Source organism: Leptosomus discolor, chromosome 8 (assembly GCF_034619465.1).
Source record: "Leptosomus discolor isolate bLepDis1 chromosome 8, bLepDis1.hap2, whole genome shotgun sequence".
NCBI lineage: Eukaryota > Metazoa > Chordata > Aves > Leptosomiformes > Leptosomidae > Leptosomus > Leptosomus discolor.
In genome coordinates, this window is record NC_141398.1 from 27,164,712 (window position 1) to 27,179,846 (window position 15,135).

Genomic DNA, 15,135 nt, shown 5'->3' on the forward strand with positions numbered 1-15,135 from the left:
AGGTGGGTACTGTAGTTTGTGCTACTTAACTGTGGGCTAGTGGTAGCAAAGCTGATGCTTGCTGTTGGAAGGGCTAGAAAGTTACAAGTCTAGCTCAAAGCCTCATGCAATGGATTTAGAGCTACTGGGTCCCCAGAAGCACCCACAACAGCACAGCCTCTAAGCACCCTGGCTCTTTGCTCTCACTTGTAATCAGTATGCAGCCAGGGGATTTGTGTCTGTGTTTGACTCGTGGCACAGCCATTACTCCAGCCGATGCTTGTGATCAGCAGTAGAACACAAGTGGAAAAGAAAACAAGGAAACAAAGGAAAAAAGCCTCACAGTGTGGCATCACTCTGTGCAAACCACCAACTCCAGCTGCAATTCCGTGACCTCTTTATGCTGGTCTAACTCTGGGCTGCAACTGAAACAATCAGCCCTAACCTTCCTGCTCACCCTGTCATGAGCTGGACCAGGGAATCTGAATGCCATTTTACAGTTCTTTAATCAGGTTCTTTTTCATTTGGATCAATTACCTGAGCTGCCACACTGCTCAGCCCACCCAAGCGAAGGAGACAGCAGGAAAGCACGGTCAGTGGCAGGAATCTGCACCAAGGTTTGCTAAAAGCTGTTGTCTTGCAGCAACGCCCTCAGAGCACACCAGTCTTAACCTGCCTCAACATATTCTCACACGTACTTTGACACAGCTTGCAAAAAGCACAGCCAGTTTCAGAGATATTCAAATATGTATGCCACATTGGCGACATACAAATCAGCGATCTGCCCAGACTGATTTAATTTACATTTTAGTCTGTGAGATGTTTACGCAAGACATGAAATCAAGCTAGGACTTTGCAGACTCCTAAGGAGAGTGAGCATGTGAGACAAACAGCTGGCAGACAAGTTTTAACAACCAAAAAAACCAACCCGAAAGATGGTTGCCTATTCCTTTTAATAAGAATTTTGTTGCTGTTTTTATTTTCAAGAAATAAGTACACTTGGAGAATAAAGCTGAGGCTTTTTTAGCCCCGTTGATGTCTAAATGGCAACCTCCAAATGCAAATTTGAGTCATGGGACAGCATTTAATCTGTATCAGCAGAGCACTCTGATCCCTGGACGGGATTTTGGCATTCTAGTCTGTTAACTTATATTTACATTCCAGAGGTGGAGGTTGGTTCAGAGGAAGCCTGAGGATGGGAACAAGGCAGGAACATTTATCAGTTTATCACATGGAATGGTGCTTAGTCCTTCTGAGAAATTCAAGTCTCCGTATAGTTAGCAGCTGGGCCAGTCCATTCATCAGCATCATAAATATGGTCAACGACATCACCAGCACATAGTGGCTAATGCTGCAAGGAAGAGAGAGATAAAAGTAGTGAGAGAAAAATGCAAATTTGCAGAGTAAAAAAAAACCCTGACATAAACAACCCTCCAAATATATTTTTTTTCCTTTTTAACTAGGCCAAATTACTGCCCTAGTATGTAATTTTATAGATGCTACTCCTAGAAGGCAACTATTATAACAGCACCATCACGTAAAAAACAAAATCTGGAAGAAAATAAAATGGTGGGGACAACAGAAAACACAACTGAGCGTATACCAAGTGAATAAGAGGTACTGGGTATATTTTTCATTCAAGTGGTAATTCAATGTATGTTACTGAAACCATTGCAAATCTTCCATTTGCTGTGACTTGATAATGCAGGATCCAGGGAGAACCCATCAGGTAGACATTCCCTGGTAGTAAGACAACTCAGCTGAAATGCAATTTTCTAGAGAAAACACTATTTCAGTGATGAGCAGTTTTAAGAAAAAAAAAAACACTACTTTTTCAGTCAACATTTCTAAACATTGTGGAATTCTTTGCTGTGGTAACACATGGTTTCAAAGAGATTAAACAAATGAGTTAAAGAGTGGCTAATACACACAATGTGAAGGTACAGCTTCTGGGTTAGGAAGTCCTTAAGTCACTAACGATTAAAACGATAACAAGCAGAGAGCTTACTCTGCACTGGCTCAAATTTTGGTACCTGATGTTCACTAGTGTTACATATGGGCTATTTAGGGTCAGACTGAGATTTGACCTAGGATATTCAGCATCATGTGTTCAATGTTGGAATTGAGCTGCTGTTAATGTAAACCACTAGTCACTGAGAAATTAGAATTTTTCCAAATCCAGTGACATTTCAGGCTAGAGTTGCAGATGAAATGCTACTGCACCTGTGTCCATCATGCATCCAGTGCAGCTGTTTGTTTTTTTCCTGGGACTACTGAAAATACTGGTGTTCTGACATGAGAGGTACCCATACCTCCTGATGCACCCATACCCACTATTGCAAAGCAGACAGCTCTTTAGGTTGAATAGGGTAACTTCAGACTCAAAGAAGTCTGAGTTTAGGCACAAAAAAGGATTGTAAGGAGCACTTGCCCGTTTAATGACCCGGAATTTCTGCCAGAGGACTCATTCAGTTTGAGAGTTTAGCCACGGAAGAGCAGTAAAGCTCATAATGCTGATGCTATCAATCCTCAAGACCCCAAGACTGTGGCTAGCCTAGCGCAATTTAGCTCTGTGAAGTGGAGAAGCACCTGCTCTTAACAAAGCTGGGCCACTAACTAGTGTGAGGTAGTAAAAGTAATCCAAAAAGTTCACTAACGAGCTGGAGCTCTTCCACAGCCGGGATACAAGCAACCAAAGGAGCTGAGGTCTAACCAAAGTGGACAGAGAACACTGAAAGCAACTGACTCATTCTACCAGATTTTTCTGTTTCAGTTGAGTCTGACTAAACCCTCTCACAAATACCTTGCCCAAAATACACAGTTTTAAGAAATCAATTACAAAAATCCACCAGCATAAAGGGGTTCAGACCTCAACAAGCATAATCCACCCCAACAGCCTGCAGCTTGCACCTGTGTAAACTCCCACCTGTATGCAGCACAACTGAAAATATTCACTAATGCGAACAACTCAAGGTTTAAAATATCAGACGGGAACATCTTTCCTCCAAGCATATACCACGCCCCCTCCAGCTTTAAGGTGCAAGACACAGTGAGAGCACAAAGTCAGGCACAAAGCCCACTTTCACCTGCTCTATGCACTTTGGACTTCGTCGTTCGTTCACAGCACATGTACAATAACAAAGATAACACAACTCCCTCAAGAGCTGCCTTTGGAAGGTCACCTGCCTTTGGGTGTGTTACAGGTTTGCTTTCAGTTTGCCACAGGAAAGTACATGTTGCCAACTGAAAGTCAAACCCAGCTTTACTTCTCAGCTGGCATCAGAATTGTAGTTTTTCAAATAAGTAGCAACACCACTTTCCTTCCAGCTTTCAAAGAAAGCTTGAATGAGAAATCTGAATCCAAATGAAGACCCTGCCTTTATTCCTACAGACACCCTGAGACAGTCACCAGAGGATTGGTGACTTGCAGCCATCGGCATGGTCCTTACACAGGCATCTGAGTTCCTGTCCACCCCAAAAGGAGCTTTTCCAGACGTGGGTGCTAATAAATGTTTTGGGGGGGGCATAGACAGGGGCTTTCTCAAAGGAGAAAAGTCTCCACAAACTCTGCTTAGTTACCTGTCAGTTGCGAGACTGGGTCCTCCACACTTTTGTGAAGAGGAGAGTGCTGCACACACTTCTGCCCTGCTATACTGCAAAAGGCTGAATAGTTATGCTCCTTTGTTAAAATATCAGATGTTCAGAGTAAAGAAACATATATATGTATTATGCCATAGAGCACAATTAAAAACAGTTTCAGGTTCCTTGTCACAATTACAAGGAGGCAGCATCTCTGGGGCTATCAGCAACTGGTACTGCAGTGCCTGCAGGCAGCTCTGCTTGGTAAATTAGTTCTCAGGCTGGGGTAATGCTGTAATAACAAACAAATAAAGCAAGACTCTTACAGGTATATGCCACAACAGCAGTGGCAAAATGTTGATCCCTATACAACCCAGAACTGCACCCTGTTATAGTGAAGCAGGTAATTCTCAAAACAAGCTTCCTCCATCAGAAGTCAAACCTGAGCTAGTAAGAAAAAGGAGCGAGATTCTAGGCTCCAGGCAAGTTAGACCCATGTGGAAGGAGAGGAGACATTAAACAGGCACAAGAGAACCACACAGTGGGGCACAGTGGAGCAATGCTTATAAAGGATGAGATAGGCAGAGGCAGGTAATGTAGAGAAGTAGCTGGTGTAGGGGCTCACAGACGATCTCAGGTAGGGCAGCACTGTTCACTGGAAAGGAGTGCCTATGCATGGACTAAGGTCAACAGACAAAGCTGGTGCTAGGAAATTTTATTATCAGGGAGGAAGACACCTGTTTTGGTGGCAAGAAACCAAAAGGAGAACATGAGGTACTCCCATCTCTTGGCTTTGTGACAGTATACATTGGTGAGAAGTACTCAACAAAGACAAGAGGAATCAAAGATCAGCAAAAAATGAGGGGAGGTGATGGGGGGGGGGGGTAGGGGGGGGATATATCAATCTTGCTCCAAAACGTGGCTTTCTCCTCAGACAAGCTAATTCCTAAGATGGCAGACCTGATTAGAAGCTGGGAAGAGGGGAAGACAGAGTAAGTTACCATAGCAATTAGAAAACTAGAAATAAAACAAGTAAAACAAAAACAACTCGTGCAAGGACTTGGAAGACCAATTTCCAGAAGAGTCTGAGGACGTTATTTGTACGCGACATGCTAGTTTGAACTGTGGGATCATTCTCAAGCACACACTGAGACCCCAGATTTTGATTCTGAATTTTAAGTCGCTTGCATTTCCAGCCAGTATCCCACACCTTCTCTCCTCTGTTTCATATAAAACAAATCACAAAGCACATCACTCCTATGTCCTGTCTTACAAATTGTTGGTAAACGCTGTTTTCTTCCTAGTTACAAGACCTTTGCTTTAAGTCAGACCTAGAAGCTCTAGCATCCCAAATCTGAAAATGATTCTGTTGTCCTATAACGTAAAAAACAGTTTCCTGTGCTTTATCTGTGCCCCCTCCCCCCCTGAACTTTGAAACTGCAGAACTGTGAAGATTGTATCTTTATCTTCCAGCAACTGTTACAAAAAGAGGAAGGGAGTAGTACAGTATGTGTCTGTATAAGATTAACTAATTCTATCATATAAAGAAGCTTTTGGGTTTATTTTGATTACCTGAATATATAGCTATTTACAAATTGTATATACTGTATAGGCTTTAAAGGATATATCTCTCTATCTAGATAGAAAGATACAGCCTTTAAAGCCTACTATATCTATAGAGATCTATAGATAGATAAACACACCTTTTAAGCCACAGAGAAATTATTTTAGTGACAAAGAAGCTGAAAAGCATCTGACTGTTATTCAAAAATAAAAGAACCTGTCAGAACAAACTTCTCATGATCAAGTACTATACACTGATACATCAGAAATACAAGCAAAACTGTTTTATTATTTTTATAAAATGTAACAGTGCATTCTTCTAGGGCACATGATGTAATTTAGGGTGACCTCAAGATACATAGGTAGACGGTAAGGTCAGCAGACCTCAGAAGCTTGCATAAGCCACTGCTATGAGTTCTGCATTCACTGCAAGAATATTATCCTGTTATTATATCAAAACAATGAAAAGCACACTCTGAAAAAAAAGTTCACATTGATTTTGACATGACCATTAAGCAATGGGGCTTTAAAACTTTCTAAGAAGCCATAAATATTTATGTTAATTGATAATTTACTCAGAGGAGGGAATCAATGGTGCATTGATAATTTGCTGAATGTGGTAATACGGTACTGCATCTTGGATTTGTTGCTCAGCATTTTATTAATGACCTGGAAGAGTGGGAAAAGTAGAAATCTCTTTACATTGAAAGACAATACTGAAGTGGCATGGTGAATTCAATCAGGAGAATAAAGACATTGAATTGTTAAGGCAGATACGAGGCATGGTAAAATGACATGTAATGTGGTTAAGGCATGGTAGAATGAGATGTAAAAGCCAGCAGTTAGGGGTGAAATTAAAGAAAAAGGAAATATGTCAGTTCAGTAAATAAACCCTACTTCAAAACAATGAAAGAGATCCACTAGGAGACAAAACATCACCATAAATGCAGTGAAGCTCATCTTTTTTTATCACAAGGGATTTAAAACCAGCTCTTACACATGTAACTTTTGGGCACTGGTACTGGAAAACCCAAGTATTGCCTAATGAGGGCTTCACACTGAACTTGCACACTCTTAGTATGAGAGGGCATAAAGGTTTGAAGCATGGTAATTAGAAAAACCATAGAAAGCTATCACCACAAAAAAGAATGAGTATGGAAATATACATCAGACGCTTTGCAAATGCGGCACGTACAGCACTGGACTCTGACAGACTTTAGAGGAATGAACCTTCACTGGGCAATTAAATTGCTGCTTTTCCACCTGTGATTTCAATGATGCAGTAACCAGTAAAATAAAATGAATCCTTATAATTGTGTGTCCTGGGTTACAGTGTAAAATGTGCCAAAAGGAAAAAAAAAAAAATTCTATTACCATCTTCAGGAGCTGTTGAGACCAGGTGGGGCGGTGCTCCCTGCCTCCCCCCTCTGGACTATCTCCTGTTAATGGGCACAACAATGCCTTACCGCCTGACCCATCGATAACTCGCTCCTGGGCTATCTCCTGCTAATGGCCCATCAAGGAACTGCCTCACGACTCCCCATCCCATTGTGAGATGCTCCGCCCGGCGGGGGGGGGGGGGGGGAAGGAGCCAAGCAGTCCATGCCAAATAAAAACGGAGATTTTGAACACCCTAGCAGCCTTCTTCCACTGGATTCCCAGAGGAGCTTTTCCCCCCACTGGAGTTCCAGAGGACAAGAGCTACCTACCTACCACTGGACCTTCGGAGGAAGACCAGACACTTTTCCCTGATTGCTGCTTCCACAGAACTACATCCATCGCTTCAGGAGGACTGCAGCCAGCAGCTTATCGGACTGCTACTGCCACCCTAACAGGGTGTCAGGTTGTATTCCTGACTCTGTCAGTGTAAACCAGTGGGTTGTTTGTTTTTTCCCTGCCTTGTGTTATATATATATATATTAGTAAAGAACTGTTATTCCTATTCCCCATATCTTTGCCTGAAGGCCCGTTAATTTCAAAATTATAATAATTTGGAGGGAAGGGGGTTGCACTTTCCATTTCAAGGGAGGCTCCTGCCTTCCTCCACAGACACCTGTCTTTCAAACCAAGACATTGTGTGTGTGCATGCACACACACTTCCTATCAGTGCCACAAAAAATATAGAAAAAAAAAAAAAAGATGAGAGCAGCTATCCCTAAGGATGCTCCTACTCTTTGTTCCATGAAATCCTACACAGGTTTTGCTGAGATACAAACAGTTCGACAAAAAAGAACTGTCATTTCCTTAACTAACTCAGCCTTCTCGGGAAAATTTTGGCAACACCTAAAATGTCAACTGAGATGGGATATTTTCAGCCCTTACTGTCAAAGCAACAACAGAGAACACTGCAACGGGAATGCCACAGAGCTGTCACTGCAGTTGCAACAGGAGGACAGGAAAGAGCTATGTTGGTATCTCTTTCCCACTGGCTTTGGGAATTGCCCAAAGCCCCATGAACCTCATCTTCCCTTTCAGGAATAAACAAACAAACAAAAAAAATCTTCTGCTGTTGCCTGTTAGTTTTGCCAAGCTTGAGGCAACACATTAGAAATCCACTCAGAGGAGAAGGTTCAGGTGCCAAAATATTGCTCCGGCTAGGTAGAAGGAGGACTACTTCAGCTCTGCACCCGTGGCTTCGCCTCTTATGCAATCTAGTCATTTTTATCCTATGTGCACATATACACACACACATATATAAAACCTATATTATACAAAGACACTACAATAAAATAATGTAGGTGGCAAAGTCAAGCACTCAAAAGTAAAGTAGTGACAAATTTAAGGCTGCTTGAGCATTATGCATTACCACATTAAAAATGAATCACAAATTACTCTTTTGAAAGGACTTTTTCGGTGCTTCCTTCAGTGCCCAAAACACACACACACAGGCAGAATTATGGTTGTGCATAATGAGCTCCCTTAAACTCTTCGCGATAAGGCAAACTTCCAGCTGAAACGGATCCAACAATCTATCACTACTCTAAATCTCTATGCTAGGAAGACCATGTATCAGAGAGGAAGATTTTGGGTACCTGTAACAACTTATATTTTTGCTCACTAACTCCCAATTAGAAAGCTTCTTGCCCAGCAGAAATGGAGCTTTTTCTGAGGTCTTTAACATCCTTATTAATCTGCATAGGAATTCAAACCAAAGGGTGAAGCTACCTGATTTACTGTAAACTGACCACAGCAAGGAAGTGTGATGCTAAACCATCGTTTCCGCTATTTGATCTAACTGTATCTCCTCCCATTAGGAACCTTCAAAAGGTAGCTACAAGCAGGAATTTGAACCTCCAAAGAAAACAGGCAGAATAAGCGTGAGCGCATGTGTACACACGTGCATGTGCTGAAGGGAACACTGGGGCTCAGCAAAGCACAGAGTAAATGTAGACTAAACAGAATATTAACAATGGGTCACTATTCAACTTCTGTTTAAATAACAGTGTCAAGTGACCAGATTGGCTGGATTATTAACAACACATTCCCTACTAAATTTATTACAGCATATTATCTATCCCCACAACTCAGGGAAGGTAAATCTGAAACGTGTATTTCTTTTACTTGTTATTTCTGGACTAGTCACAAATAAGACCGCACAGTTGAAAACCTACCCTTACATGATGTATGCTGTGGAGGCTAGTACGACTCATCATGCAAAACAAATTCTCTCATTTTAGCTGTGATTTCTATGTTTAAATGCTTCAGATTTACTCTTCCCCAACTAAGTGGGGAATAAACACATGGGTCTTGGTAGCCACCAACATATTTGCACAAGGTTTATTAATTCACAAGGGATTGTATATGGAGGCTTAATTAGAGTCAAGACAACCAGCAATTCTGATAAATTGTCATTTTAACAGTGACTACAACTAATTAAAATGCAAAACAGTAATTAAAATATTTTTTGTGTAATTACTATTCTTTAGAAATCAAACAATCCTACTAACTGTATTTCTCACCATTCTAGACTCATTACTTACTCCATGTTCCTCTGGCACAAATTTAAGACACAAGTTTTAGCTTGGGATATACATACACGTATCCACATGTGCACATGCATTTTAAGTACAGGGAACATCACTGAAGCATTTGATTAAGGAGAGTAATTGGAAAAAATTACAAGAGTTCTGAGTAGATAAACAACAATATTAACCTATGAGCCTTCTAAAAATGCAATGGAGGCAAAAAAATACTGTACCTTGTTCCAATATCCAGCCAGCTTCCATAATCTTTAACCAAAAAGAAAAAATGCTAGGAAATAAAACAACTTTGATTACTACATCAAAATTGCACAATTTGAAGCACAAAATTAAAAACCATGTTTTCACGCGGTTTACTCCAAGTTTTTAATTCTTCAAGTAGAACAAGGGCAAGAGCTTTCCAGGAATGCTCACTGGGGACAAAGTAAAGAATAGTCTAGGAGACAGAAATAGATTCAACATGGTATCAAACACAGCTGAACAACGACTAAGTTCTGTCAAGCTGGGCTTGCAAGAAACAGCAGAGAAGCTTTTCAGTAAGAAAAGCCAAACCACCTTATTGTTTGAAATAACGGGATCCTGAATAATGCCTAGTGCTGAAGAGAAGGCTGCATATTGTTTACATAGAATTCTGCCACAAATTTCTTTGGGCAACTCTGGCAGTTCCTCACCTGTAAAACAGGAATAACATTGGGAGATAACAGCACTTGTCTGTTAGTGAATCCCCCAAATTTTAGCTGGTGGCCACATTGATTCAAGACCAGAAATGAGTTCTCTTTCACTTTTTACCTTCCTGTCACTTTCTTATTTCTTGATGTACACACAGCTCCTGCCTATCAAACCTCTTTGGTAATATTTTGGTTTATACACCAAGCACATATTTGCTAATTGTTTTAAAATAGTTAAACCAAAATAGGAGAATACGTGAGATACAAGACCTGGATATACTGGGTCTCGCTACACACTAGTACATGCCTGCACCCTTTTTTTGGTCTAGTTAGACCGATTTTATTAGTGAAATGCTGTGAGTGTGGTTTATTGGTATTTTAATCCTTTTCCTGTGGAAGTTATCAAAAATCAGATTATTCACAGAGATTTATTTGAAACTACACAAAACTATACCTTCTCCATTTCTCACTCTACAGACAAATTAGTCATTATTTGCTTTTTTACTCGCTGTTTTTCCTACCAGGTGATATCCACAGATCACACTGCACAAGGAAATCACATCAGGAATGCTTACTCCAAAGAGATGAAACTAAACCAGCACGTACAAAGTGAGAAGACCAGCTCTACCTGCTGCTTTGGAAAGGTTTCTGTTTACCCTGTGATACTCAGTGGCATTGCTTGCTGGGCTGAAGACAGTTTGAGGGGGCAATAAATATGCACTTTTAATCTGTAAAAATTACGTTGGGGTATTGTTCAGCTTCGGGTTGTTTTGCTAGCTTTGTTTGTGGACACAAGCTTTCTGAAGACAGCATTTCCTAACAGATTATTACAAAGGGCACAAAGTGTCTTTTCAGATGTTGCTGATCTCCTGGATTTTGACAACTCTAACAGAGCTGGCGGGTAACAATTTCTCCTTCTCCCTTTTTCAAGGAAGGTGGGGTGAGTAAAAGGTTCAAAATTCCTGAAAAATGAACTAAACCCTGCACACAGCTAAAACTGATATTCTTCTTTAAATTCTTCCTAGGAATTTGATCGGAAAGCACATGAAAAACTCAGAATGATAACTTGTTACTTCATTTTTGTCTCATTATTATGAAAAATATTGCTTCTTTAGAAGCGTCAATTACATGAAATTCAAAGAGCAGTGATTGGAGGAGTTTTATCTCTAAATTATGCTAGGATTTCAATCCAATTCACTGCCCTAGTTACACAAACTTTGAAGTCTGAAACAAACTCAGATCTCTCTAGACGGAATTAGGAGAACTCTCTGCTTCTTGATCTTATTTGAAGAGAATGTGCAACAACTTACCAAAGCCATAATGTCTGAAATCACAAGAACAATGAGGAAAAGGCTGCAAAGAAAAAAAAAACAACAAACCAACCATCAACCTTTATTTACAGCCACAGATGTTACAAAGCTTACTAAAACCCCCATAAAGAAACTAAATAAGATATGATTTCTTGCACTTGCCTTTCAATCACTCAAATACATTTCAATGTATTACAGAACAGTTAAAATGCATGACTAGGACATCTGGCATTTGTAATCCCACCCTGCTTGAAAAAGGCATTTCACATTAACAGAGTTTAAATTTTGCAACCGAGGAACCTAACATGAATTATTTACCAGAGAAGAGCAGCATCTTACAAACAGCATTTGCCCATCCTTGATGCAGGGAGCTCATGGGCTGCTTAGGCCAAAAAAAGCTGATTTAGACGTTTCAAGATGGACTCAAGAGTGAGCAAAGCTGTTTGGCGGAGGCAGACAGATATCTGAGCCAATCGGTCCCATCCTGACAACCACCCTGCTGGGCAGGAGGCTGCTAAAGGAGGTGCTCACCCCCCTTCCAGATCTCTGGGTGCGCGTAACGTGCTCTGGGAACGCCAGCATTTTGGTGGCGTGCTCCCAAACCCACGGGCCTCTCTGTAAGGCAGCAGGTTATTTCTGGAAAGTAGGCTGCAGCCAGTAAAAGGAACCAGAAGGGAGCATGCAGAACTATTTTTTTTCCCCCATTAACCTAATCTTCTTTTCATTAAACTATGGAAATCCTAAATTACATGCAAGCAATTGCTGTAACTGGTTATAACCAGTTCCTAAGTTAATGATACTGAAGCAATGTTGCAAACAGCTGACCCATGAACAGAAAAGTCCTTAACTACAATACAGTTAATTTAGCAGTACTACAATCACAAATCCATGAAGCTTTTTTTGGGACAGTGTCCTGCTGCAGTGTTGCGTGAGCATGTACTGGGGCGACACTCATACCAACACCTTCTGTTAAGGAAGTTTCTGATATTATCTATATAAGCTATGCTTCATTAGCAAATAAGGATGCAACAAACCAACTGTACCTCAGGCACACTGAAAGGCTTCTCTCACCTACCTATGGCTCAGATAGGATGTTGCAATCTTGTAGTGCCTAGGGGGCACTCAACTAGAGAGCTGTTTTCACAGGCAAGCTCCAAGAACATATTCTAACAGAACATTCCCCACAAACAGCAAAAAAACAAACAAACAAACAAAATCTTTAATGTGTAAATGAGGTGTTCAGGAACAACTTATCCAAATCACAAAAATCTGCTTTTTGCCTTTCTGAACTGCAGGAAGCCTTTCACCACAGAGGCACAAAACTAATTTCAGGGCATGTCTATACACTGCAAAGGCAAGATTGTCCCCTGCGATGGTTTAATTTATCCAGTAGGGACAGCAAGAGCAAAAAAAAGAGTGCAGCATAGACTTCAGGACGCGCTGAAAACCAAAGCACAACCTCTCCAGTGATCCTGGGCATGTTTTCCGGTTTCTGCCTTGTTCCCAGGCTGACGCTGTGGCAGTATCACTGCTATTATTACCTCAGCACAGCTAAATGAAGCCGGCACAAATACCAGCCAGAGTTACAACCACAGCCTCCTAAAGCAGCACAGACCTACTCATGTCTCCCGGTTTAAGAAGCTGGTATTGTTTCCTCTCTCACACACTCACATGCACATTCCATAAAAGCTTTCAATACTGCCAGTGCTGCCAAAGCAAGCATTTGCAAGTTCGGAAATGCTGATCTTTATGATGCCTAAGCCCTAGAAATGGAAATCACTAGCTGGTCTTTTGAGCAACCCCAGTTCCTCCACACACCCCTGCTCTTCTACAAGCCTTAGTGAGGATGATGAATAGCCTTCCTTGGGGGTCCAGGGAAAGCCCAAGCATGCTGGACACACAGCTATGGCACAGAAGGTAAAAGGGAGGGTGAGCCTTGTGCTGCCCCTCCAACAAGAAGTCAGACTTTGGGCTGCCCTGTCCCTTGTTAGTACCAGGTGGCGTTGTACAAGGAGACCACAGGCGGGATGAAAACAAACAGAAAGGCAGAGGACATCACACTGAGGGAGGGCAGCTTCCTCCTGCTCAGCTGAGCAATATGCAGGACAGAGCCCCTGCAGTCCCCTTGCCACTGACAACAAGACTTTTGGTCAAGCCCACACAACGTCCCACAGTGACAAACTCAAAATCATGTGGCTGACAGGGATCTCCTCCATCTCAGCACCATCCGTAATCTCACATTATGAGCAGAAGATTCAGTCATGTGCACTGGGTCCACTGAAAGGGCAGGGAGGGCTAACAGTTAAAAGAAAATAAAAATCTTGAGACAGTGAAAAGCGTGAGAGTATTTTGAGTCTGGATACAGCACTGTGCGAGGCAGGGCACCTGTCTCACATTCTCTCTGATAAGTCTTTGGAGATGGGGAAAGCCTGGCAGCCATCTAGTCCTACTGCAAAAGTACTGAACACACCTGGGAAGCACTGAACTGCAATAGAAGGGCATCCAGTCCCCTCTCCCCTTCACTTGTGGTGAAGTCATCACTACAAAGCTATAAATTGACATTATAAATGGGTTATTTAAAAAAAATTATACTATAGGCAGAGATGCAATATAAAACAAAAAACAGACTTTAAATTCTGCTCATTTTTCTACATTATGGAGGGAAAATTGCTCCTTCTGTGTATTGTCAACAAAGAATATTAAATATCTGATTGTTTCAGACAGGGCCAACACCTCCATTTATACTCATTTATCACTTACAAAAGAATTCCTGAGCTTGCAAAAATCACTGAACAAAAGTCCAAACCATAATAACAAATAAAGGTAACAATGTGATCTACTTTTTTTTTTTAAAATTAGATTGAGATTTGACAATTCTGAATTTTTGTAAAACAGATTTGAAACCCTTGCTAATGCATAAATATAGCACTTACTGTACCTCTTAGAAGACAGTTGTGTTGTGACTTGAACAGCTTCGAAAGCACATGATACCAGAACAAATGGGATTACAACCTGTTTAAAACACAAGCTACATTTTGGTTTATAGCCATATTTACAAAACAAGCTGGCAGGTTGTGGAAACATTTTTCTGCTTTTGAAATTATCACAGAATGCGTATGTTACAAAACCAAAGCATTGGCAAGAAAGGGTAGAAACTCATTTTGCAGGAAGCACATTTAGTAAATGAATAGAAAACCCCTTCCATGGTCATAGCTGAACTGCAGTGAAATAAGCCATGAGGCAATACGGAAAACTATAATTAAAACACATTAATGATCTTCACTTCATTTATCCATTTTATCAAAACGAAAAAATCATATCAACCACAAAAAAATCTGAATATACAATATATTCAGTAAGGCAAGGATCACCCTGCCCCTCACAATCCAAGTCAAGCAAATGTAAACAGTCCAGTAAATGAAGAACAAAACAAACAAACAAGTCAGAAACATGAATGTTGCCTATTGTTCCTTCCAAAGTTGACTTGTAATCCTTAAGTTAGTAGTGTAAATGCATTGCTAAAACCCGTTATCTCGTATAGAGAAGGTCTGCATTATTGACTTAGGTCCTGCAATAGAACACGCAATATACCTGTAACTGAAGTCTGTTTTCTCTTGGACAGAAGCAGCAGAAAGGCAGAGGCATGAAATACTGCTTATTTGAGCAACAACCCATAAATTCCATGTCTCCCTTCCTGTTTGCCTCTTTATCCCTCTGGCAGACCCTTTACTCAAATATTAGAAAAGAGCTCCCACACCTTGTCTGCAAACAAGAAGTGCAATCCAATATTTGATAGACTATGAAAAAATATATAAAAAAATAATATTCATTGTAAAATGACAATCTAATCAGTAGAGTATCCAAAGCCTACTTAATGGGATGTAGACAGAGCTAATAAAATATACATATCCTCAGTGTTTCTGTAGATATTATAATATAGGGAAAACTCACAATTTTAAAAATAATTTAGGTCTTTTCAACATTTAAAGTTTCCATTTTAATACAATAAACCAGTCTAATGCAGTTAAATTATACTTCCATGCACTTACCTCTTTT

The 15,135-nt window shown here is 40.7% G+C and overlaps 1 protein-coding gene across 1 annotated transcript in view; it reads right to left on the reverse strand.

The window, feature by feature from the left end:
• Positions 1 to 915: 915 nt before the first annotated feature.
• The window catches only part of PIGN (phosphatidylinositol glycan anchor biosynthesis class N), a 96,510-nt gene continuing 82,290 nt past the window's right edge, over positions 916 to 15,135 (reverse strand). The window contains exons 25-28 of the mRNA XM_086468904.1: positions 14,018 to 14,091; positions 11,080 to 11,122; positions 9,320 to 9,372; positions 916 to 1,330 (exon numbers count right to left, since the gene is read on the reverse strand). Coding sequence (XP_086325030.1) covers positions 1,207 to 1,330; positions 9,320 to 9,372; positions 11,080 to 11,122; positions 14,018 to 14,091 — 294 coding nt within the window. The 3' untranslated portion in view covers positions 916 to 1,206. The remainder of the gene's footprint in view (positions 1,331 to 9,319; positions 9,373 to 11,079; positions 11,123 to 14,017; positions 14,092 to 15,135) is intronic.